The 24,876-nt window shown below is 44.8% G+C and overlaps 2 protein-coding genes across 3 annotated transcripts in view; one reads left to right on the top strand and one right to left on the bottom strand.

Moving 5' to 3' along the window:
* LOC119404845 (uncharacterized) overlaps positions 1-15,912 on the top strand; it is a 48,396-nt gene extending 32,484 nt beyond the window's left edge. Inside the window, exons 11-15 of the mRNA XM_037671524.2 lie at positions 6,511-6,857; positions 7,291-7,472; positions 9,980-10,027; positions 10,140-10,256; positions 11,107-15,912. Coding sequence (XP_037527452.1) covers positions 6,511-6,857; positions 7,291-7,472; positions 9,980-10,027; positions 10,140-10,256; positions 11,107-11,185 — 773 coding nt within the window. The 3' untranslated portion in view covers positions 11,186-15,912. The remainder of the gene's footprint in view (positions 1-6,510; positions 6,858-7,290; positions 7,473-9,979; positions 10,028-10,139; positions 10,257-11,106) is intronic.
* A 5,400-nt stretch (positions 15,913-21,312) lies between these two features.
* LOC119404846 (kinesin-like protein KIF2A) overlaps positions 21,313-24,876 on the bottom strand; it is a 46,689-nt gene continuing 43,125 nt past the window's right edge. For both annotated transcript variants that reach the window (XM_049419030.1, XM_037671528.2), the window contains 2 exons: positions 24,781-24,843; positions 21,313-21,480 (listed from right to left, as the gene is read on the bottom strand). In XM_049419030.1, coding sequence (XP_049274987.1) covers positions 21,404-21,480; positions 24,781-24,843 — 140 coding nt within the window. In that variant the 3' untranslated portion in view covers positions 21,313-21,403. The remainder of the gene's footprint in view (positions 21,481-24,780; positions 24,844-24,876) is intronic.

Below are 24,876 nucleotides of genomic sequence, written 5' to 3'. Positions count from 1 at the left end.
CATGTAGCATGAATTTTAACGAAGTTATGAAGTGGTGTAATAGACATGACAAAAAACAAGATATTGTAATTCAAGTAGGTCATGTACTATGATGATTTGCCAGCTTTCTTGTATTCATGCTCTCATTAACATAATTAACAGTCTTGATTGCAATTGACCATTGAATCATTTTTATAGGATACTAAAAGCGGCTCTCATCATGGCAACCTATCACTTCCTCCTAAATAACAGGCAGTTATGGCCAAGACATTGGTGGAATAGGAATTCCTTAGCAGTTTATTCAAGACGCGAACTGGGCAGATATGAATTCATCTCCCTGTTTCACTCGTCAAGCTAATTTGTAAACCTCGCCTGCGATGCGCTTCATCATTCACCCGGTCGCGGACACGGGTTTTCTGCGAGGCTTTTATTTTTTCAGATGATTCATGAGCGCTTACGGCGATACCACGCACGGCTCAAAGCGCGCCTAAATTGCATCAACAGTGCTTTATTTCACCTCTAAGTGCTCGGCCGCATAGTCCGGGAAGTCGGCACGCGATGTGCTGGTTGGCGGCATTCGATGACGATGCGCAATATGCCTAGGTGCGGCGACGAAAAATAGGCGCGCAACGTGTTTGGCCTCGCATTGCGGGACGCCGACGCGCGCCCGCTGCACGACGAGCTCGGCCGTGGGGTCCGCTACCGATGCGTAAAATGACCATCCGCTGTACCGAGAAGCCGGCGGGGGAAGCGCTTCGTTCCTTGCGAAGAAGCACACTGCCGCGAATCCGCTAACGCGTTGCTCTTGCCCGCAAAGTTCGAGGTTCGTCTCGCGTGCCGACGCCGTGAGCGGAGTTAGGCCTAGTGACGACTCCGAGCAGTAGACGCGCCGGCCGCGGTGCCCGATGTTTCAAAGTACGTAATGCGTGGTCGCGAGTACGAAGAGTCGTCCTGCGATCACGACGTCCGAAGTGCGCATAAGCAGAACCTCCAACCACGGATCCGACGAGTCAACGCTAGAAAGTCGGTCCGAGACGCGCGTTTGCGATGTTCGCTACGAGTGCGGCGCGCCATCGTAATCCCACCGAGCTTCCGCTAGTAGCTCCAAACTAAAACGTAGTTCTTGTTCAAAGTTATTGTCGAGCCGTGAACACAGCGCGATTGCGAACACGCAACGAAGTAGCGCGACTTCCGACAGCCGTGAGCTCGAGACGCACGAGCTGCAGACGACGATCTCCCGGAGCGAGCATCGGACCAATGGCGAGGCGCGCTGGGGCAACATGGCGGACGCGGCCAATCGGAGGGCTCGAAACGACCTTCGAACATTTGCTTTTTTTGTGCTTGTTTTCGAAGGGAGGAGCCAGCTGCGGCGGGGAATTTGAAGACGGAGAAATGCGCTTTCCGATGAGCCCAAGATATCGGCGCCCGGTGGCGTCGTTGCGGAGCTATGTTTTTTTGAAAATCAGTGTTTTTTTGCGATTTCCCCAATAATTTTCGCCACCTCGGCAGGCGCAACAATTTTTTTATAGCACTTCTACGCGGTTTTCGGTGAAGATATTTTGGAATCGGATATAAAAAGGGCTACAGAAACTGAAAATGTGATTTTCAAAAAATCGATTTTTTTGCCATTTTTCGCGATACGAAAGCCGCGTCCCCCCTTAACTAGAAAGACATACTGTCACGACATTAGCGTTAGTTTTAGCCGCCCCACCATTGGCCTTCATCAAGTTTTAGATATTCGTCGTGTCGAATAATTCGAAACTTCAAATACTAGCTATTCGAAAGTCGAATTGAATTACAGCATAGACCGCTTATAACGTAAGTCGCCGGACTGTGTCCGCACTATAAGCGGTACCGCACTATAACCAAATCAACATTTTTTAAAGGTTGCACGTGTGCAAATCATGACCAACAGGCAGGCATGCGACTGGGACATAAGTTTGCATCTGCATACATTTGAAAATGTTGAACGGTTAGTGTCCGTAGACCTGCGGTGCCGACATAACGAACGCGGAAAAAATGCGCTGTCACGGGAAGTCGCCACGGTAACATACTGCGCGTGCGCGATGTCGAAAACAGTGGCGACACCGCAAACCACCACTCGAGTGTTTCACACGCACACCCGCGTTTTCGTTAAAGATGTAAGTCACCCCTTCTAAATGCAACAACTGCAAAATGTTTCATTAACTCGGCACCAAACCGCAACTTCTGTAGTCCATGGCCGCCGACATGGCAGCTAGCGCTTGTTAGGCCTAGCGTGCGCGTTGCAACTTGGCATGCCGTCGCGAGAAGCTTGCCCTGGACAACACGGAGATCGGGCGTAGAAAAGATTGCACTTGCGAGCCGAGGGCATCAAGCGTGAAACGAAATTCGGTTCGCGGTAGGGAGCACAGCCACGGCAACTATCCTGAAAAGAGTCTTTCAAGCAATTGTAAGTCCGCCTGTTGGTGGCAAAGGCGAAAGTTCAATCGCGTCTCAAAGCATTGTTACTTGCGGGGGAATCGAGGTTGCACGCGCGATATCTGCGCTCTACGACGAAGCAACTATTTTCCCGACAAAGACAAACAGCGGTAACGCGCCCTTGATGCGGACGCGGGCGCCCGTACGTACCGGAGCGCGCATGTCAAGCGGCCGAAGAAAAGGGGGCAAAGGCTTCTCCGTCGGCCACGCAACCGCTCCCCTCTTCACACCACGCACCCGCGCCGGGCTGCTGCCTCCCACCACCACCCCTTTTTTTTTAACACGAAAGTGTTTTATGCCGGGGTCCACCAAGTACTTCCGTTACCGGATATGACATTCATAAAATGGACGCCCAACGGGTGTGACAGAAAAAAACCAAGAAAAAGATCCCCCCGCTGGGAATCGAACCCACGACGCTGCGGTCGCGACGGTAAGCGCCCGACGCTAAACCAACTAAGCTAGCTTGGCAGATGCCAGACACCTCACGAACGCGCCTTATATGTTTCACACATTCTCTCTCGCACGGTGCTCTCTGTTGGCGGTGTAGATAGGCGGGCCGGCGCAGCGGGGGTGGTGCCGCCGTCTGTGAGAGGTGAAAAGAAGTAATGCGTCACGATCGACACTTACTAACGCTTATTCCGAGATTGCGTGCGATATCGGAGGTCATGGTTAAAGCGTCTCGATACCAGCGAGGGACACTGGCCGCGCTGGCGTCGCCGAGGCACCCGAGACGCAGTTATGTTCTTTGCCTTTCGCTTCGTGTGAGCGTGCGCCGGCTCATCGGAGTAGTGCAGCTTCAACGTGCACCTACGGGATTTCTCCGCCGCCGACTACTTGGATTGCGAGAGCACCGACTAACAAAACTACTGCAATATGTGTTGCAGAAAGTACACGATTTCGACGGGCGAATGTCGTGCCTTGGTGGAGCGAGACAGAGGCCAGCGGGATGCGCGCGTTTGCGGCTCAAGCTAAGAACCTCTACGAACAGGCGTCAACATGGGCGCATCCACACCAATCGGTGCTTTAGCTGCCAAACACAAATAGACATTGTACAAGCTCTCATATATCATTAGAGAATAAGCACCACTTCTCTGTAGATACGTTTCACTTTCGTATTATACCGATTCCTATGACGGAGGGATGAGCCATGTTTTTTTTCTCCCCCCGCTCCTTGTTCGTTCGTTCCGCGTCCCCTCCTCCTTCGTAACGCCGTCGCCGCTCTCTCCCCCGCCGGCGTATCTCCGCTGAGAAGCAAGCTCACTCCCTCGCATCTCTGAAAACGTTCCGGCAGCCGCATTATAACCGGTCTTTCATCTCGGGGGACTGCACAATAAGCGGTATGCGTATACATGGAGTTCTATGGGAGGGTAAACGGGAGTCAGAAAAAACCGCATTATAGCCGGTACTGCACTGTAAACGGTTACGTTATTAGTGGTCTGAGCTGTATTCGATTGGGTATTATTCGAATTCGAAACTCGAATATTCGCACACCCTTAATGTACTGCCTTAATTTCCACCTTGGCTGTGTGGGTACTTTATTTGAGGTAGATCGTATCTCATCTCGGGTTGACTTCATTTTTTTATTAACAATAAAGCCTAGGTATTAACAACAAAGCCTAGAATACATAAAATATAATCTTCTATTATAGGGATATTGATTAACAGCCCAGTCCTCAAATAACTGGCATACAGTTTTCGTCTCACTTTTCTTTCTCTGACTCCTTAAATGTAAACATTTCGACAGAAGTCTGTCTGGCTGGGTAGAAGAATTAAGAAGTTGAAATACCTCCAGCCACAAATTCTTGGAGGAAACCCGACGTTTCGAGACCGGCTTGGTCTCTTCTTCAGGGGTGACTGTGCTGATCAGGGAGGCTTCGTCGCGGCTTGTTTTTGGCTCCGCCTTTCTCTTTCCCTCACCCCTGAAGAAGAGACCAAGCCGGTCTCGAAACGTCGGGTTTCCTCCAAGAATTTGTGGCTGGAGGTATTTCAACTTCTTAATTCTCTGACTCCGTAATCATGGCACAACAGCAATAATTCCTCCAATGTACTGCAAATCGTAACATTTAACTTGATTGGTTCAGAAAGCATGCCAAATATTTTAGCAAAGGGTTCATCTGCAAAGTCAAGTTGACGCTCTGTATTCATTAATATTTGTAGTTCTGGGATCACATGGTAGTTAATGCGATAATCAAAACCATGTGGTGTTTACCTTGCCAAATGCATTGAACGAGTGTTGTAGGAGCAGGCAAGTGAAAAGGATGAAGGGCACTGTGCGTTTAAACAGAATTGAATGGCATATTGTGAAAGGAAAAGAAGAAATCAAGCTAAGTGGTGAGACACGGTCACTGTGTGGCTTGCAACCACTGGATCAGGTTGGTTGTGTCAGTAACACTGAGCAATGTGTACAGCAGATACCTTATTTTTTTCTATTTTGCACTTGCCTTGTGTGCTTTACGAGAGACTTGTGGGGCAAACAGAACAAGGAAAAAATAATAATGATAATTGTATTTGCACAACAATGTGAGAAAATACAGGAGAGGGGTGTGCCCTCTCCTTTTTTCCTTGTTCTGTATGCACCACAGGACTTTCCTTAAAGGGGCCCTGCAACACTTTTCCAAGTAACCACTGAATGTTTCATTAAAGGAGTATTGCCTCACGAATCGTCTGCTGCAAAAATTTTTCGAATCCATCAAGTACGGGCGGAACTACAGAGATTTGTTGCACGCTGTAATTGCTTTCTCTCTGCTCTCGTCCTGACGAGCGCGCTGGAAGCTAAGCCGGGAGGGATGGCACGGGGAAAAGAAGTTACGTCACGCGCATGTCATGACCTTTGAGCACCTTTTTTCTTTTTTTTCTTTTTTTTTCCTTCGAACACGTGGCTGACTTTCAGTGTGATCGTGAGTGCATGCGGGGGCATGTGGCGGCCTCCCGCGGCTGTCACGTTAACTATGCAACTCAAATCAGCCAAGGGCCGCGAGTTTCGGTATATGGTGCGGTCATTTGGGTACTATATGGCATCATTAGTGGAAAGAAGAGGGAACGATTTCTAGCTGGCTTTTGAGAAAATATTGTAAATACCAGGCTGTGAGCTGCGCTATAATGTTTAATAATAATAATAATTGTTGGGGTTTAACGTCCCAAAATGCGCTATACTGTTCGGCTCGCGTGTTCTCAGGAGCCTCGACTACCGATCGGCAGCATTTTCTGACCATGCTGAAAAAATGTTGCAGGGCCCATGTAAGCTACGCACCAACTTGACCAATATTAACTCTGCCTTGTGTGCTCTACTTAATTTGCCAGTGTGGTTACTGGCATTGTAATAACATTATTGCCAACTTACTGAGAGAACTAGTCTCCATTCAAATGAAGGAGTGTGATCCACACATGCTGGTAGTAGAGTGGATGGAAAAGCTGACTATAGTAGTTGGGCAACTGGTAGGGATGGGTGAACAGCAAGTTTGAGGTTCGAAGCGAATAGTGACTTGGTCAAAAATTTCGAATAGAATAGTTCGAATAGCATATATCACATATTAAGAAAATTAGCATTTGCGTCATGACCCCTCTGACTTGCACAATATTTTTAAGAATTGCAACTAGCCATGTGTGAATGTCACTTTCTTGGTTCAAAATGAAATAAGCAGCTTTGAGTAGTAGCAAGATTTGTGTAGCAGTAGGGTGCAAGTTATAACTGGTACAATATGTTACGTTTTAAAAATTTGCTATTCTTAATGCATATAAGCCCATATAAAACATTTTTAAACTTAAAAATTAGTTAATTGAGGTGGAGGTAATGTGTACATTTAACCTTGAAGTGCGGCAGTGTGGATTTCCCCTGGATGAATGGTTTCACGGCATAGCACTCCCACACTGCAGTGAAACCACCTTTGCAACGGGGTTATATACGCTCAATATACATATATTTGTTCATTTCGAATACTCAAAAATTTCTAATAATCTAAATTTGTGTCAAAGCGAATTTGAATACTGTAATATTCATTCGAATATTTGAAGTGCCCGAATATTTGCCCATCCCTAGCAACTGGGCTCCATTCTGATATGTTGTGCTCGCAGGCAAAGGAGCGTTCGGCCTGGTATGGTGCGGCCTGCGCAAGTCCGGTGGGGAGCTGGTGGCCGTCAAGCAGTTTCAGCTGGGTGGGACCGACGTGCTGTCGGCCGTGCAGTTAGAGGTCGACATTCTGCAATCGCTCAAGCACCCCAACATCGTCGGTTTCCTCGGCGTGCAGCAGGAAGACGCACTTGTCAACTTGTTCCTCGAATTCGTCTCTGGTGGCAGCCTCGCTGCCAACCTGGCCCAATTCGGGGCCTTCCCCGAGACGGTGGTGCGTCGATACGGACGGCAGCTCCTCCAGGCTCTAGCCTACCTGCACCAGCGGAATGTCATCCATCGAGACATCAAGGTACGCCTGCTTTCTTTTTAGGCGAAGCTTTTCGGCGTTACAGACTTCAGTGGCGGAGACATAGTTTGTGAAAAACCTGGCGCCGGCGAGTGTACTGAAATGGTGTACACAAATGCGGCCCTTCCAGGTGTGCTGGTCACACGTCGATTCTCTCTAGATCGTGGGCTGTCAGCGATCAGCCGTTTCTGATGTGATCTTTTGTGGAGGTCACTTGTCATTTCGCGCAGCCACATTTCGTTGTTGCATTTCATTGTTTTGTGCATGACCATCATCGTCACCTGTAGCAACAGAAGTGTTGCGCTGCTTAACGCTTGGAAATTTGAAATTGGCAGTGAAATTGGAGGGAGCTCTTGCTGGGGATTTCACGGTAATAAAACTCGGGCCAGAAGGAGTCTGGTCTGCCAGCCAGTGCCTATCCCTGTTTCCTTCGCAGGGTAATAACGTCATGGTCTGTCCCGGAACGGGCACCATCAAGCTCATCGACTTTGGGTGCGCCACATTTGAGCCTTCGTCAGCAGATTGTGAGGGACTGGTGGCCAGTGCCAGGGGCACGCCCTACTGGATGGCACCGGAGGTCATCTGCCAGGAAGAGTGCTCGCACAAGTCAGACGTCTGGTACGTTGTCTGCCTCTGTTGCAAAGGATGACTGAGTGGCAAGCTCTTGTTTACCCCTGACACAAAGGCAATTGGAAGGCCTTTTGAAGACCTTTCAACTGATAGTCTTTTGACGCACTGGTTAAGGACGAGCTGCTACCTGGGCGGTTTTGAAGGCCATCGAGTCAATAGTCTATTGCGTCAACAGAGCACCCCACAACTCTATTGAAACTTCTATTGCCATTGAGCAACGGAAGCAGAAACAGCATGAACGTCCCCTCTCACTCACAGTGTGCTCATACTCACGATTTGAAAGAAAAAGAATCTAGCCAGTATGCTTTAAAAGCAGTGTATGTGAGCATTGTAAGTTATTTAATGACACATTTTTGCCACTTGAAATGTGTGAACTGCTCATACTCTTGACAACAGCGACGTGCTTGTCTTCATCGTACTGTGCCATCATGTCTAACTCGCCACAGTTTCGCTGCTCAACAACAAAGACTTTGAAACGTTTAACCCCCTGAGGGTTTTCGCCGTACATGTACGGCAGAAGCTTCCTAGTACCAAAGGGTTTTCGTCGTACATGTACGGCATCGCGTTTATTTTTAAAAACGCACACATTTTTCGATCATTTGTCTTGCCTGACCTGTGCTGCCACACTTCAGGAATAGTACGTGGAATTTTTTTCATGTGCCGATGTTGCTTTTTTTTATGCTTCGCAAAACGGCGAGCCGGTTATCGCGCTACCGAGCGCACCCACGGAGTGGTTGGTTTCAGACGTGCGCCTTCTTCGATCATTTCTCTTGCTTGGAATGTGCTGCCATGCTTCGGGAATACGTGGAATGTTTTTAATGCGCCGATGTCTCTGCATCTTTTTGCTTTCAAAGGGGCGCGGCGGCTTCCAAATGCGCATCAGAACGCGCGCACGCGGTCTGACTGGTTTCAGTTTCGTCCTTCGGGTGGTTTTCGCTTCTTGTGCCTGCAAAGCTGGCTGTTTGGTTTCTAATCTCTCAAAGGGTGACTGCTTGTTACTCTCTCGTTTATTGCTCACCGGGGCGCGATTACATCTGTGTCCGTACAGCGCGACGACGCCGTGATTGCGTTTCCTGTTTTAGGGCCTCGGAAAAACTAACTACGTCTTGTTGGCGATAAGACGAAGGATTACTGTAGCCTTATCACTCGTTAAGGTTTCCGGACGGGCGCACGACCATAGAGTTTCCTTCCGTGCGCTCACTGACGCAGTTCGCTTACGCTATGGAAGCACGCGCCGGTTGCTCTGCTGCCAGTGAGTCGAGCAGCGGTTCTTCCGATGCGGACCATTCCCCAAGTGCCAAATCAGGATCTGATTCATTGGATTTCAGTTTGTCAGACGAGGATTTTTTGACGAGTTCAGATTCCGATGACGATCAAGGAGCAACATCTGAAAAGCGTGCGCGCTGAGCCATGCTTCAAAGACTATCACACGCTGAAAAGTTTTTAGTGTTAGAGCACGAACATTTTTAACAGGAAAAGTACTCTGGTACACTTATTTCTGTATGTCTGTGAGCTATGTTTAATACAATGCATAATTTTTATTTATAAAAAAAACTGTTAAAGGTTTTTGTTTTAGGATTTTGCTTGATTTTACTACGAATAAACCATGTGTATATATAACAACAAAAATGATTTTTTTGTCACTTTACGGTCACGAAAAATATTTTAGACAATTTTTTTCTTAAATAGAATCATCTGAAGAATTTATTTCAGCAATAAAAAAATTACACATTTTTGGACTGGATTTTGCAAAAAAAATCGACCCTCAAAGGGTTAAACAAAAATAGCAGCGGTATTTGTGCTTTTAAGTGGATTTATACTATTTAACATTCGGTGACGTGAAAACGAATATAAAGATCTGCAGCGTCACACAATTTTTGCGTGAAACGCCTCAAGCACTCAACGGCCGTTCATAACTGTGCAGCGCAGCAGCGTGACAACTCCATTGAGTCAATAGAGTTGTGGCGTATTGGTGGCCATGGACTGGATGGCCTCTCAAAAGTGCCCGTGTGACAAGTATTAGACACGAGCATATGAAAAGCACAGGGGCTGATATTTTGTAGTTTTCAAGTGGAATGTGGTAACTGCAGGATTGAGGTATGCAAATGAAAGTGGATGAAGAAACAACTTCTCGTTGTTGGGTACCAAACTGATGTCTTGCTGTGGTACATATATTCTAGGAATAAAAGAGCACTGTGGTGGCATGCTTTAAAAACTTGCACATTTTCTTCTCTGTCTTGATTAGCATTCTTTATCCTAATATGTTAACAACCCACATTTGTTCACATTTGTGCATTTTTCTGTTGGTTTCATTACAGCTAAAACTAGTATAAATTCATGAGTTTTCTGTTTACATGGTCCTTGTTCTTTCGCCATTGTACGTGTAGCTCGTTTTTTATTTGCAAACTGTTCTGAAAAAGGAGGAGCTTCTCACTACTAAATGCATTATGAAGTTGTTTTGCACCAGTTGATCTCCTGTGCCTTCTTTCTTTCAGGAGTGTTGGTTGCACTGTGATTGAGATGTTCCAGACAAAGCCTCCTTGGTAAGTAAACAAAGCTGAAAGTACGTTGCGTGAGACCACTCTTGCTTGTCAAGAACTTTTTTTCTTTGTCAAGGCTTCAGCTTCAGTTCTTAACAGAAGCTGTGATTTACAGGTACGAGCTTTCTCCCTTAGCTGCAGCCTTTGCCATCGGACAGGGTACGAGTGACCCCAAATTTCCAGACCAGATCAGTCCCGATGCCCGTGACTTCATTCTCACCTGCCTTAAGAGGCAAGTTCTGATTTGTTCATTGTTCATACATACGTACATATCACGTATGAGGAGCACATAGTTGCATATTGTTGTGATACAACATACGGCTTGAAGACAGGCCAAGCAAGAAATTGCGAAAAGTGGGGTGTCTGCGCTCTGAGCTTGAGCTGGTATCCGTCTTGGTCACCAACAGTGCTCCTCCTGTAAATGCGTTTTGTACATAAACAGTTCCCCTTGTCTGCGTTTCAGAGCATGCGACAATATTATGTTGGGGGTAAGCAATTCCCAACTGTTGATAGCTAGTGATTGAACCATAAGCTGGCACTTTTATAGTATGTTGTTATCAGCTACTTTTCAAAATGTGCCTTTGTATTTCTTAGTTGCAGTTCTTATGTATTCTTTTTAATGAACACTGTAGTTATCAAACCTCAATATAACGAATTATCGTTTATAACGAAGTAAATGAAAAATAGCCTTGTCATAGATAGTGCTATGAATGCACGTTTATAACAGATTTTTGGATATAATGAAGTTACTTTCGTGTCAGATGTGACTTTGTTATAATAAGGTTATAGTGTATTAATTTCATTTTCCTTGCTGGTCTTCTCACTGTGCTTGTTCACATGTTATGGAAATTGTGTGCACTTATTGTTACCGTTCATGTGCACATATGTGTCCTGTTTTCTCGTTTTATCCTGGTGTTTCAGTACTATAGCACAGCAAAAAAAAAACAAAGAACGACCATTCATTACCAAATTTGCTTTACAACAAGTATCGAAATCTGTAATGACACACTGTTGCTCACATTTTTTCGTTCCCCCTTGTGACCGTTGTTGCACTGTAATACCAATAAATAATAACACTGCAGGTGCCCCGCTGAACGACCCACTGCGGAGGAGCTGCTGACGCACCGCTTCCTCCAGACTGGAGCTATCGAGGACCTCTAACGCAAGGGTGACACAAATCCAAGGCTGTGCTTCCGGTCTCACGGAGTCTTCGAAACGTTTTTGCAACTTAAGCCGCAAGGCGGGACGCGTTCGTTTCCGTTATTTTTTTTTCCTTAAAAAACATCATCCGCGCTCACTGTCCACGAACATCAGGACGTCACCAAATAGCGCGGCTGTGCCGCAAAGGTATCAGTCCTAGCACTATTCCCGACAGTGCGCATCGAGTTGCATTTGGCAGGTCGAGAGTCAACACTGGTCGCCTGCCTAGAAACAGAGAGAGAATGTGTGAGAGAAAGAGGGGCTGTTAGACCTTAACGTAACTTGTACCTGTTGCCAACGGCATGTTATCGACGTAGAGCTCACATGCGGTTTAAGTATATTCTTTCCTCCCTGTATTCTCGACGCACTGGTAAACTGAATAACACTTTTTGCTCAGGTAAACAGCAGCCTCTGCTTTCTCAGTGGCCAAAACAAACCTGGTACGCTCCCACTGCATCGAGTCACAGTGATGCTCCGAAAAGAAGTTGTAATTTACCTTTGTTGTTTTAGTGTTTTACAAATTTAGTGATGTTCCTTTTTTTTTTTTTATGTACACAGAGACGAGCATATATATTTATTTCTATTTAAGAGATCTTTTTTGAAGTTGAAACGAATGTACATATGTGTGAAAGGCTGGCTGCTCTCTCCTTTTTTCGTGTTGTCTAATTAACTGCTGTGGACACATAGGCCATTAAGCAAAGGAAGCATTAGGTTTTATTCAAGTAACCAAGGCTTGTCACTAACCACTGGCACCAGATACCAGAAGGAAATATTTTGGTTTACCGAAGGAAATGTCGCGTTACTAGACTGGCAGGATGGTTTCTCAGCTCACGTAATGCCTAAGTTGTTGACGACATGCACGAACACAAAACATTTTAACGGAAGGACAGAGGGTAGCTAGTTAGGCAGCCATTTTTGTTGCGAATATGAAACTTTTAACGGTGTACATTTGTGAACGTGCTGACCCCTGCTCACCAAATGTCATGTGCAATCTTGTCTTTGAACAATCCTGCTCTCCAGTGAAAATAGAGTTGTTATTCACGTTGCAACATGTTTGATTCAACATAGCATGCGCGATGATTAGCTGCCATAAAAACCTGTTTGCAACACAGAGTTTCAGCATCTAACTGTTGATGCTGGTACTGGCGGTGATAGTTAATGTCATAACGTATCCCAGAACAAGCGCAATGTGTATGTGCATGGTGTTCTGACCTGTTTGCACAAATTGTCAGGCCAATAGTATTTAAGTTTGATTACCGTATTACCTGGAATTAGTTCCCAACTTCATCTGAGAACAATGTTAATTTGGGGTTTGGTTGGGTAATGTCCTGGTGCAGAGACAAATTTTGCAAGTTGAGCGTGATGAATGATCAAGAGTTAACATTAAGCTGACCAATCGTGTTAGTGGCACGAGGAAATAAGTGCTCCAAGCCCATTGCTCCCATCTACCCCTTTATGTCTTTAACAGGCGGGCCACATAAGATAAATAAGATAAGTCTGGATGAATGTAGGAGCTGTTGCAAATGGAAGGGCATCAAGCCTGTGTTGCATTCAGGTTTTTAAGGCGTGCTGATGTCAGAGTTGTGCTCATCATCCCTGAAGCAGCTTCAGAAAAAACCTACACATTGCAGAAGAAAACGACGTTGCGAATTTTTGTGTGTGCTTCTGGCAGATGGCGTAGGCGCAAGACATATGTTACATCCAAAATGGTGTTACATATTGGCACAGTCGTGTACAGATCGACTATAATGAGAGTTAGTGACGAAGGGTTGTCTCCTGTAAATAATGCAAGACAAACACAGTAAGTTAACCTTCTGTGAGACTACCACTGCTATTGTTGCAAGCAGCATTGATTAACATTAGGGTTAGAGGCTTGAGTTACACTGGCTTGTTACCGGACTGTGGCTACTTTTTGGTGACCCGAGTTGTTATTTCTATTATTATTATTATTATTATTATTAAAATGCCCCCGAAGGCTCTCATTACAAGGGTATTACATGGGGGGAGGGAGACATCAGCATTGGTCACTGATGTGTAAAGTGGGGCAGATCACGTCGACAGGCACCGCAGAAATACAATTTTTTTTGCGAGTTTTCCAGACTGCATACGCACCAGCACAACAGGTCAGTTTGCTAAAGGGGCCTTGTTACACTTTGATATTATCTTAAATAATCTTGCATCATGAATCTCCTGTAACGAACCTTTTTTTTTTGTCCGTCAAATATAAGTGTAGTCATTGCCTAAAACGAGCACGTTCATTTTTCTTTCGTTGCCACATGTGCGCTAGAAGCTACACAGCAATACAAACAGGGCAGTGCGCCACCCACAAGTTACATCGCTATACATGGTGCCTTTGAGCACTTTCTATATTAGCCAAAACTTCCGGTTTAGACGTGCGGTGGTGGTACGTGGTAATGTACCGTGGCCAATCGCCATGCTGCGTTACCACGTACGCACCATGGCAACTGAAGTCCAGAATGTCATAATCCGAGCGATAAGAAATAAGAGAATTTTTCCTTGATATTATAGCCTCAAATATACAAAAGAAGAAAGCTCATTACTGTAAGTCATATAATGGACATTTCCATCATGAAGTACTAGAATGAACATTCTGGTTTTACCAGCTTGAATACTGATAAGCTGTTCACCTTAGATGTGGCCGACCCTGTACATAGCTTTCGACTGTCCAGTTATAGAAGTCCAAGATAGAAGTTCAGGGGAAGATGGAGGCTTAAAAGTGATGAAAAATTGTCAAACAGGGAATGTTACTGGAGCTAATGTTTCAACAGATCTTGTTGAAACATTGGCTCCAGCGACATTCCCCGTTCAACTTATCAGTCATGAAAGGACATTCAAGCACTTGCCACTCCTGGTTTTCTCATATTATTTATTTTCATTTGCTTCACAGATTTTGTGATACAATGTCCATCCCTCCTCAAAATGAGATTAATTGCTACGATTGTCGTATAAAATATTAGCCCTCCATCGGATACACATTCTTACACAGGCAGAGGTTGACCAGGTTGCATCTGATTTGCTACCCAACGCTGGGGGAGGGGAAGAGGGCAGGAAACAACGTGTTGCAGCAGTACTGAGGCTTCGAGCAATTCTGTTGTGGAGGACTTTAATTTAGTTTTACTACTTCCGGCTCTTAAGCGTGTACCTGTCTGTAATTTGTGAGCGAGGATCCTAACACTTTGCCCCAATAAAATGGAGGATTCGAGCTATAATCTGCAGCAAAATGCCACAGCTACTTTGTCATAGTAGCACGTATGCGTAAACAAACGATTTGAACACGGGACTGCATGCCTAAAACTCACAGGAGAATGTTTGTGCATCACAAGAACAGCAGTGCAACATAAAGGATCATACAAAAGATGTATTCATCTACACAACTACAAATGTCGGCTCCGCCCACAGTCGTTGTCCCTGCCACAGAGAGAATATGCATAAATGCTCAATCCAATAACGCTTACTCATTTTCATGATGTGAAGCGCTTCTCGATTGTTTCAGATAGCTGACTTTCCCATACAGACACACGCTTGTGTTGCTGGTTTTAGTTTGGAAACTTGAACATCCTGGTGAATTTCATCGTGTATTCTGACATCGCTGCTCAGGCAAACGTAACACTTCACGTAGTATGGATGAACCTGTGACTCTTAATACTATGCGTAGTATTTACATTAGCCAAGGAAAGGTACTTGAGGTTCAAGCGGAAACCAGCTAGCACAAATGTCTTTCACATGTGAAGGGCAGGTGCACCGCAGTTTTGTGGACGGAGCTTGCATTTTTTTCCTCCTCAGATTGTAACCGAGCATAGCTGTGCTCATTACACTCACGAAAGATTTTTAAGACAGATATTGGATATTCTCACATTTTTTGTGGAACACTGCCGTAGCAGCTCGTGCATGCATGCAGTCAATTGTCCCAACTCCTTGGTAAAGGAGCCAGTGCAAGTCGAGCCTCGGCGCATCTCGTACGAAACCTTCCATACCACGTTTGTGTTGTATTTATCCGAGTCTTCTCCCGCCTGACCGCGTGTGTGCGGTCATTTAGAGCAAGCGTCGTCAGTTGCTCCTCCTTCACCCCGTATACGTCTCGGCAACTAGGAAAGGCGCATGCGATCAAATAAATGTACGCGCTGGCCAAGCACGCACGTGCGAATAGCACATGATGGTGGAAATAAAAAGTTTTGCGTGGGGCTCTGTACATATGTAAACACGACTCCCCTTTTGTGTGATATGCCCCGTAGTCTAACCAGAAAGTTTGCAGAAGTGCGGTGACGACAGATTTCCGGTGCAGACATTCAGAAGACTGGGTGTGGCTTTAGAATGCACTCCCATGTGGAGCTGCCGGTGAGTCCCTGCGTTTGCGAGAAAAGCTGTCGATAGGTGTTGCAAGCAGGTTGTTTTTGGAATTGTTGTTGTGCTAAAGGAAAGGTCTATGTTTAAGCTGAATACTGCGTGTTGCTTGTGTTTGTGACGGAAGTGTCTATATACAAATAAAGAAGGGGGGGTGCGGGCTGAAACTTATTTTGTCACTGCTGCATCACTGCAGGTCTGCAAGCAACAAATACTCGTCTTTCTGCCATTGGCTCTTGGAACAAACTGATTGGCGCTTTGTGCTGCCTACATTGCGAGACAAAATTATTAGTTCACGTTATCAAATAAAGAAGTCTAGTATGCTACTGGCGTGCTTTGTCTGCTTTCTGCATGTGGCCTAGTTGCATGGAAGCCCAACACAATGTTGCACTTAGCTTTGCCAGCAATCCGAGGGCACGTTCAGATGTGTGCTTAGAGCCTGGTTATATTCCACGCACATATTGCATCAATAATACTGGCAAATATAGTGCCGAACTGAAATGGTGTGCAGAGCTAGTGTACATTAGTCAAGTAGTTTTGTAGCAAGATGCAATAAGAAGATCAAACCTGCTACATTTGGGCAGTTAAGCCATCCCGAGTCAGTGATTGACCAACCATTATAAGCAAAGTAAATTAACACATGGAATTTGACATCGGGGTTCTGTACAGAGAAACGTCTCGTGTTTCTAACATGGAAGGAAAGTGGCTTCCCAAAACGAACCTGACAAATCTTATTATTACTTATGAAGCACCGATTTAGCTTCTATCATTCTATGTTTTTTTTAAACATTTGTGAAATCTAAATGGTTATCTAAATCCTATAAACTTGCTCCATCTTCTGCAACACGCTTTGTAACAAAGCAATAGCATACTTCACCCGCGAACGGCAGGATGCCAGAACCCCCTTCTTTCAACTCGTGTGGGCCATGTGAATAACAGCTTTGATTGTCCACAATATCGCGAGTGCATTTTTCATATGGCTAAAGGCTGATCCTACAAGCAGTACAGTACTGTGCTTCGTAGGACATTCAATAAATCGGGAAAGAAGGCATTCATATTTATACAAGTCTTAAGTTTTTCGCTTTTCTTAACTATGCCGTAAAGCAGCCCTCCTCAATAAAAGAAGTCAGGTTCGCTGTGAAGGAGTACTGGCACAAATTTTTGAAGGTGAGATGACTTGTGTGATACATCTACAAGATATTGATGGCAAATATAGCCTAGTGCATACTATAAAATCCCAATCAAGTGCCCCCCCTACGGTGAAAGATAATCTGACAAAATTTGGAAGGGGGGGGGGGCACCCTTGCTGGGTCGCGGACCAAAACTCAAGATGGCGGCGAACGAGCCTCCAAGAAACTCACACCTGTGCTTCTAGTGAAATGCTATATTGAATACACATGCATTTACTATTTTTACTGAGCCAAAGGGAATCCTCGCAAGAAATTTCAGTGTTCCGACAAGGGCGAAAAACACTCAAGTGTTCAGACAATCTGCAAGAACTCTGTATGCAACCCCGAGGCACCGCACTGTAAAAGTACTAAGAAATAGTGTTCATATCTAAAGACTAAGAACTTCAGTTCCTAGGAACCGCTGCTTCTAGATTCTGTAGCAGAGAACAGGTCTAAAAAAAGAAAATGGCAGGGGGGGGGGGAACTTGCTCAGTCGTTGCCACATATTTCAAATCTCCCGAAAAGGGAAAGAGGGCGCTTGCTCGGGATTTTATGGTATTTAAAATCATTTTGCATATATTTGCTGCAATGAGAATATTCATGTGAAATTCGTTTTACTGCACAATTTCATAAACAATCAGTGCATTGTACAATCTGTGGAATTATTTGAGATACTATTTGGCAGTGCAACAGTACTGTCACAAGCAGTAAAGTCCAAAAGTGTTTTTTTTTTAGGAAAGCTGTGGTGTAAATGTAAAAACTTTGACACTTGAGTTTCATTTTCAAGAGTAGAGCGCAATATACATTACCTTCTCAATCGCTAGCCTTGCTTTGCTTCTCGGTGTACAGTACGGTCCACTGTTAAAGGGAACACTCGAATGTGCACCTTTCAAATTGCTGGCCTCCTAACTACAAATACACGTGAAAACATTGGTCGTTCACTGCACCAGTCTGTCGAGAGAAATCAGAACTGTCAACTACCAGTAGTCTTATGCAAATCGATGCCACTGATTTCGCAAAAGATCGAAATCCGGACATGCCCTGCACGCAAGTGTTCCCTTTAACAGTGGACTCGTCTGTACATCTCAACCGTGCCGTAAGGAAAGAAACGTCTGTACATTAGCCATTTCAAACTATCCTAGAATACCTACTGCAAGTGCAGTTGCGAAGTGCCCACTATGCCATAATTCCTTTTGCAAATGGGCAAAGTACCCACTGCACCTCCATAAGGCAACATGTGCAACTGCACGCTTTGTGGAGCTGTTGCTGATAGCGATTGTCTGTGCACTTCGTAATCGGTGGGCCTTTAAACCAACCGCTCATTGCGTAATTCACATGCTTGTTGCCTGGTGTGAATTTATGTTTCTGCCACACGATATTGCATGGATTATGGAGACTCCTTGCACTATACGACATTCTCATAGGGTTTTTTTTTTCCTGAAACAGTTTCATGCGCGGGCATGGCTCTGTGGTAGAACACCTGCTTGGCATGCAAAAGTCTTACGTTAATTCGCACTCGAACCGAACATTTATTTGCATCTACTACCTTGACTTTTCGCTCGCAACAGACCCAGAATTTCTGCTAAACGAGCTCTTTAACACGATCGCCTTAAAAGAAGCTGCAGCGTACCACAGACACTGGACTCCAGCCAGAGTTACTGCAACCAGAAATTAGGTACCAGAAAATTTCAGAATGGCATTAATGAAACTTCTTTATTAAAAATTTAAGCACAGAAGGGGGGGGACCACGTGCAGTGATGGATGCCCACTTTGCGTGCAAACTCCAAGTAGCAAGTCTTGAGCGCTGCAAACGACAACGATCAAGGCAGAGTCCTCGAAGCTAGCGACATGTGGCGCAAGGTATTTGTGCCAGAGACATCTGAAGCCTGAACAGTACCACAGCTTGTACCTGGTGGTAGGACAAGCATCTGTTGTGAAGTGGTGTAGAATTACTGTACGGCCATCAACAGGAACCAACTAGTGCAGAGCACACCAGCGATCACGCGGCTTCTGAATCTTGTGTACTTCTGTTTACCGTGTTATGCTGCAGTCTCTTCGGTTTAGTTTATTGGGAAGTGTGCCATGCGACGGCACGAGAGGCCGCTGCCAGAGCCATCCCAAGCCATGCCAAGCCAACAGCTTTGAAGAGCCGATTGCGTAGCCAATTTTTGTAATGTTCTGTGAAGCCATCCCAGAGGTGCAGTGGTTTATATCAAAATAAACTGGTCCATATCAAGTAAAACCTGTTGGCAGATCAAGTGCAGAGAGGGATCTTTCCAAAAAGGAACAGCAACAGGTGCACGTTTTTTTTTACTCATTTTGCACAGCTTCACAGAACTCCACAGAACATTACTTTCATAGATGAGCTAAATGTACCATGGTGCCTTCCTTGCACTTATGGCAAAGCACATCTGTCTTACTGCACCGCAAGCCTGCAGGGCACTAAACAGCCCTACACCCTTGCATGAACAGGTTTGGTGGCTGCCCCGGAAACTGCAATTTGCCTACAGCAAAATCTTAGTACTACACAAATTTGGAGACTTTGGGCCACGCTATACTTGTGCAGCACAACTCTTAAATACCATACACTCCTTTAACATAGACTTTTTTTCAGAGATCAGATTTCATTCGCTAAGGCTGCTGCAAGAATTATCGCTTTGTGCAAGCTGTGCCACGACGTACAAGAACCTTCTGGAATGTTGCCACCAGCTCTAATCAGACTGTGTGCACGTTCAAGCAAAATTGACTACTGTACTACATTACAGCACTTGCAAGAGAGCCAGCAATTACGCTGGAACGCACAGTAACTCATGTACAGAGGGTCAGCACACTTTATTCATACACGAGATTTCAATGGTACAACTATGGTGGCAAGCACATAGACGTCAGACTCTGGAGTTTTGCAAGACTCATAATGTCACCTGTTGGAGCGAGAAGGAAGGAATTGAGTAGTGCAAAGTGAAACTCCCTTTTAAAGTTTGGTGTGAAACCATGTGCAACTAGGGAGTGCGAAACAGCGATATAACTTAATATTGCGTGTGGTTTGCGCACTTAGCACTCTAAAAGAGCTATGAATTTCACTCCGCTAGTTGGACGTGCCACCGAACCGCCATGAAGTGCTTGTTGGATTACTCGCCAGAACGATGACGAAAATAAAAGCAAACGTGACAGCTCCGTGCACTATGAAGAGACTGCGCAATTGACGCTACCGTTGCATTGTGAATTGCCACGGATGTAAATGACAACGTTCAGGTTTTCCATAGCTGTCGTATGTAGCAGAAAGGCGAGAGCGCTGGATACGGGCCATTACACGTGTTGGGTAAGTGAATTTCATTCTTCTCAGCTGGTAGCATGAAGAAGTGCGATAATGTGGCCCTGCTGTCATTGTTTTGCATAGCCCTGACGAGAACCGTGGCAACCTTGATTACGAAGCTCATCAGAGTCCAACCACGGTGCGCGCCGGGTAACGCGGAGAGAGCAGCGGAGGTGTGCGCAATAAACATCATTCACACCGCAACCTCCCATAATTTGAATTAATCATCACCACAAAGCATCGCACACAAATGTTTTGAAGGCTCAATGTTCCAGTTTTAACTAGCACATTAACAACATTCAAAGATGTGCAATAAACCATCCAATGCACAGGAAGCGAGAGCTGAAGGGAGAATGCAACTGAAAAGGCAAAAACAGCCGGGGCCATTCGTCCCTCATAAAGAGAGCTTTGTACCACTGATCGCACTATGCACAGGTAACCAAAGTGACTGTGTACGCACTTCATTACCCAAATTTAACGCATTTAGGCGCTAGAGAATGGATGTCCGAGGGCTTGCCTTGAACTCACTCTCGTTTCGGTGCGCTGCAACTCGCAAGTACAACAAACTTCTTTTGCATTGTACCCGCAGTTCGCTTTGATGAGCTCCCTACTTTTCTGAAGCATCCGCCATGGTTATGGTGCTTGACTGCCGACCCGAAGTCACTGGATCGAATTCCGGCCACGGCGGTCAGATTTTCGATGGAGGCGAAAATGCTTGAGGCCCGTGTACTTGGTGCACATTAAAGCACCCCAGGTGGGAGAAATTTCTGGATCCCTCCACAACAGCACCCCTCATTTCATATCGTGATTTTGGAACGTTAAGCCCCAACAATTGTTACATTACTTTCCTGTAGTGTGGATTGGTGGAAGAAGCTTTCCAGGTCCTTAATTTTCATGACACCATGCCTTGACAAACGAAAGAAGGGGGTGGTCTATTGTAGCCTATGCACATTCTCTTGTGGACTGCTCCCTTTGCACTACCCAGTTAGCGCCAGGCCTGCGATGAGGGCACTGGAGTCTTTTTTCAGAGCGCTGCCTGAGCAGAGTCTGAAGTCTATGATGTTGTATTATAAGGTCTGGGGCTCCAGACTAAGCGTGCAAATCCCCTCCCAACCCACCCCCCTTGCCCCCCCAAAAAATATAGGAGCGCTAATTCACTGTCACTTTCAACATGACGTGAGGTGGGATGTTTAGCTAGTTTAAAAGTAAAAGCTTATTTACAGGGGATTAAAAATAATAGGCAGTCAATTAAAATATGTGTACAATTATATTACAACATTGTTTGTCAATAAAAAAAAAAAAGAGAAAGCTGGCGAGGAGAGACGGGAGCAAGATTCATTTCACAGGACGCTTGATGTTCATGCTCATTTTTTCCTCCTCTGCCAAGTGTTGCTGGAAGCCAGTGACCTTTTCTGAAAAGGCAAAGAGGGCGCGACACTGTCAAAGGTACAGTTCCGGCAAACTACTGTGCCTCAAAGGGATCATTCACAATTATTAACTCTAAAAATAAAATGCTAAATGAGAAGTGGCCATAACCGGGGGCAAAAGGCGAACAAGGTGGCACTAACGAGAATGAAATATCTTGCCATATGTTAGGCTCTACATGAGGGGTCTCAAACACGCAGCCTGCGGCTTTATTGCTATACTCTGCGACAATTCTTGACAGCGCTGTGGAAGCTACAGAACCGAAGCGCATGCCTGCTACCGCGCCAAAAAATAGTACTTAAGCTTACCGATAATTTTCTCATTTGCCTTGCTGAAAGAAATACTGCTTTATTTATTACGAGACTCGAACAGTTGCGGGAAGTCGTAGGCAAAATACAGTTATTGTGCACTTTTCAAGAATGCCTTCCTTTTCTTTCCATTTCTTGGACAGCATCACCTTTTCAGCACGCCCGTTTTCTAAAGTAAACATGGAGTCCGTGACATAGTCTGTCAATGTGCGGCCGCAAACGCGCTGCTTAGTTCTCCAAGAAAAATATGCTCGTAATAGGATGCTAAAATGTACGCTGAACAGTCGAAATCTTCCTCCCATTCCCATTTTTCGTGTATATATTTTTCTAAACAAGTTAGCAATGCAAGTGAGCAAAACCGAAATGAGCCTCAAGATGCCGCACTACTTGCGGAGCAACACGAATGTGCGGAAGCCCCGCCTCTACCGTAGCCTTCGCTCCACTGTCAAGATAAGTTGTCGCCGAGTATAGCCGCCCTGCCCGCACATGACTTCAAATATTTTAAACATTTTTTTTTTAATATTCACGAGCTAGACAGACTCGACTGGTCCCAAGAATTTCTTTCGCGAGGCACCCAATGCAGTCCCCTTGTGTTATAACTGCGGAACAAAAACTATACTTCAGAATCTGCACCCAGATTTCAGTACTCCAATGGCAATGTTAGCGGACATACTGTTCAAACTCCCCCCTGCTATTATTTACTGTCCTGGCCCATCGGGAGACTCAGTTTCGCGACTGCGGTCCACTAGCCGAGACTAGTTTGAGACCCCTGCTCTACATTTAAGAAAAAGGCTTCTTGCAAAATGTTTAGGTGATCCTCGACACAGCAAAAAAAAAAAAAAAAAAACCCGATAAAGCGCCTGAGGAAGGAGGGTTGCATCGAGGCCCTAGCAAGGACAAGTCACGTCACAATGGCCATCTAGACTTACCATATCTGGTTTCTGTTCACCACATCATAGAAGATTTTCCATTGTCCATTTAAAACTTGTACACATGACATTGCAAGAATTGGCATTTTACTTTTCTGCTAGTTTACTAGTATATCATCACCTGTGAAATATATCGCATGCAGGCTTGTGGAATCTCAACTAGTGGGTGTACTTTACTTAGATTTAACCCTTTCCCTACAGAACTTTTTGTCCAAAAACAATACAGAAATACAGATTTAATTTTTTTGCCCATTTGATTCTACGTGTCTTGAAACAACTCAAAAAGCTATTTGAAGGCACATTATTAGCAAGAAACAAGCAAAATATTTTTTGAAAAGGTGCAGAGGATTGGCTGCATTGTACTGCACCACAGAAAGTGCCCTAACCTAGTCTTCAGCGCAGAAAATGTATGAAATTTTATAAAGGAAGTGCAGGGACAAGGGAGCCAGTGAAAAAGAAAATTTGGATGCGCCGGTGGGGGTTTGTTTGCATCTGCTGGTGTCCACCACCAATATGATGAAACACTGTCCTCGTCCAAATCAGATTAAGGGGGGACATGGCACTTGAAAAAAGTTTTGTTTCTTGATTGATTTTGATGAAACTTCCCGAGTATGTATATTTATGTGCTAATTTCAAATATGTAATTACTTTTCTAGTATGATGTGTACTTTTTAAAACACTAAATATTTCATGTGTCTTTTGGGGAGCAAGATATTTTCTGAACTGAGTTAGTTACAAAGTAAATCAGCATATCACAATAATCTGGAATCAGAACTGAGTGCAGTGCAACAAAAATGGATGTTCTAACACCATTAGAACAAAAGCTATGGTTTGTTCAACATTCACAAGTGAAATTCCAGCTTAAAATTGACTCACTCGCGAATGTTCAACATACCCTAACTTTTATTAAAATGGGTTCAGAACATCCATTTTTGTTGCACTGCACACAGTTCCGATAGCAGATTATTGCGATATGCTGATTTTCTTTGTAACACACTCAGTTTAGAAACAATCTTGCTCCTCAATAGGCACGCGAAATATTTTGTGTTTTAAAAACTACACACTATATTACAAAAGTAATTGGATATTTGAAATCAGCACATAAATATACATAAAGTTGTCAAGTTTCATAAAAATCAATCAAGAAATAAAGAAAAATTTTTAAGAGCAGTGTCCCCCCTTAAAGAAAATATGCTGCTCTGTGTAGTCGCTGCCACACTCGGGAGAACTTAAAAATCATTCCAGAAAACTTCGTCAAAGAGCTTTTTCTTTTTTTTTTCTAACAAGAGGTGTTGCCTGCACGTGCATGCTGCCCGTGCACAGAGGAGGGCGCCATTTTATTCTGGTTACTAGAACCAAGTCCTTTCTTGACCAAAATGCATGCTTTGAGAGAGTTTTTAAATTTTTACGGTGCCATCTCTTCAAGCCAAGAACTCCACAAAATGAATCTGGGTACAGTAGACTCCCGGTAAATAGAAATCTTTTAAATGGAACTGCTGCTTAATGGAACAACTGCACCTCTGGTACGATTGGTTTTGCACTTTAATTCTGCACCCCTGTTCATCTGTTCCAGTAAATGCATTTCCTGGAAACGGAACACATTTCACTGGCCCCTACAGGTTCCATTTACAGTCTACTATAGGTTCCAGATTAGTCTACTATAGACTAAACGAGGTGCCCCCAAACTTCTTTCAGCGTGGACGAGTCCAGCTCGTCTTTAGTAGGTGCGGTACAAACCCGGTGGACGAGCTCAGCTCTTGTGTAGGGAAAGGCTAATGACCTACAAATGTATGCTGGCTGTAGTAAGCTTTTAGCATTCGATATGTTAGCACGAGTTTGTGAACAAGAGTTGTGGCCTTTAATCGCACTTACGACAGCCATTATTACAATGCAGCAATGTGGATATAGTAGGTAGGCTTCATCCAGCCATAAATGCAGGAATGATTGAGCCTTGTAGCACCATAACAAGCCCCTTTGAGAAAACTGGTCATTCTGAGGTGGTCCTAGTGCTATGGCTACGCAATGCACACTAGCAAATGCCATACTTTACCGTTGAATTTTGAGAGGACCTCCATTTTCTCGGCGAGTAGATCCTTGAGCTTTTGCACGTACACTGAAAAGGAGGACAAGAATTTGTAAGTAACAC

The sequence above is a fragment of the Rhipicephalus sanguineus genome, chromosome 9 (genome assembly GCF_013339695.2).
Source record: "Rhipicephalus sanguineus isolate Rsan-2018 chromosome 9, BIME_Rsan_1.4, whole genome shotgun sequence".
NCBI classification, from domain to species: domain Eukaryota; kingdom Metazoa; phylum Arthropoda; class Arachnida; order Ixodida; family Ixodidae; genus Rhipicephalus; species Rhipicephalus sanguineus.
Note: the sequence above shows the minus strand (reverse complement) of the source record. Positions and strands in the feature narration are given on the sequence as shown.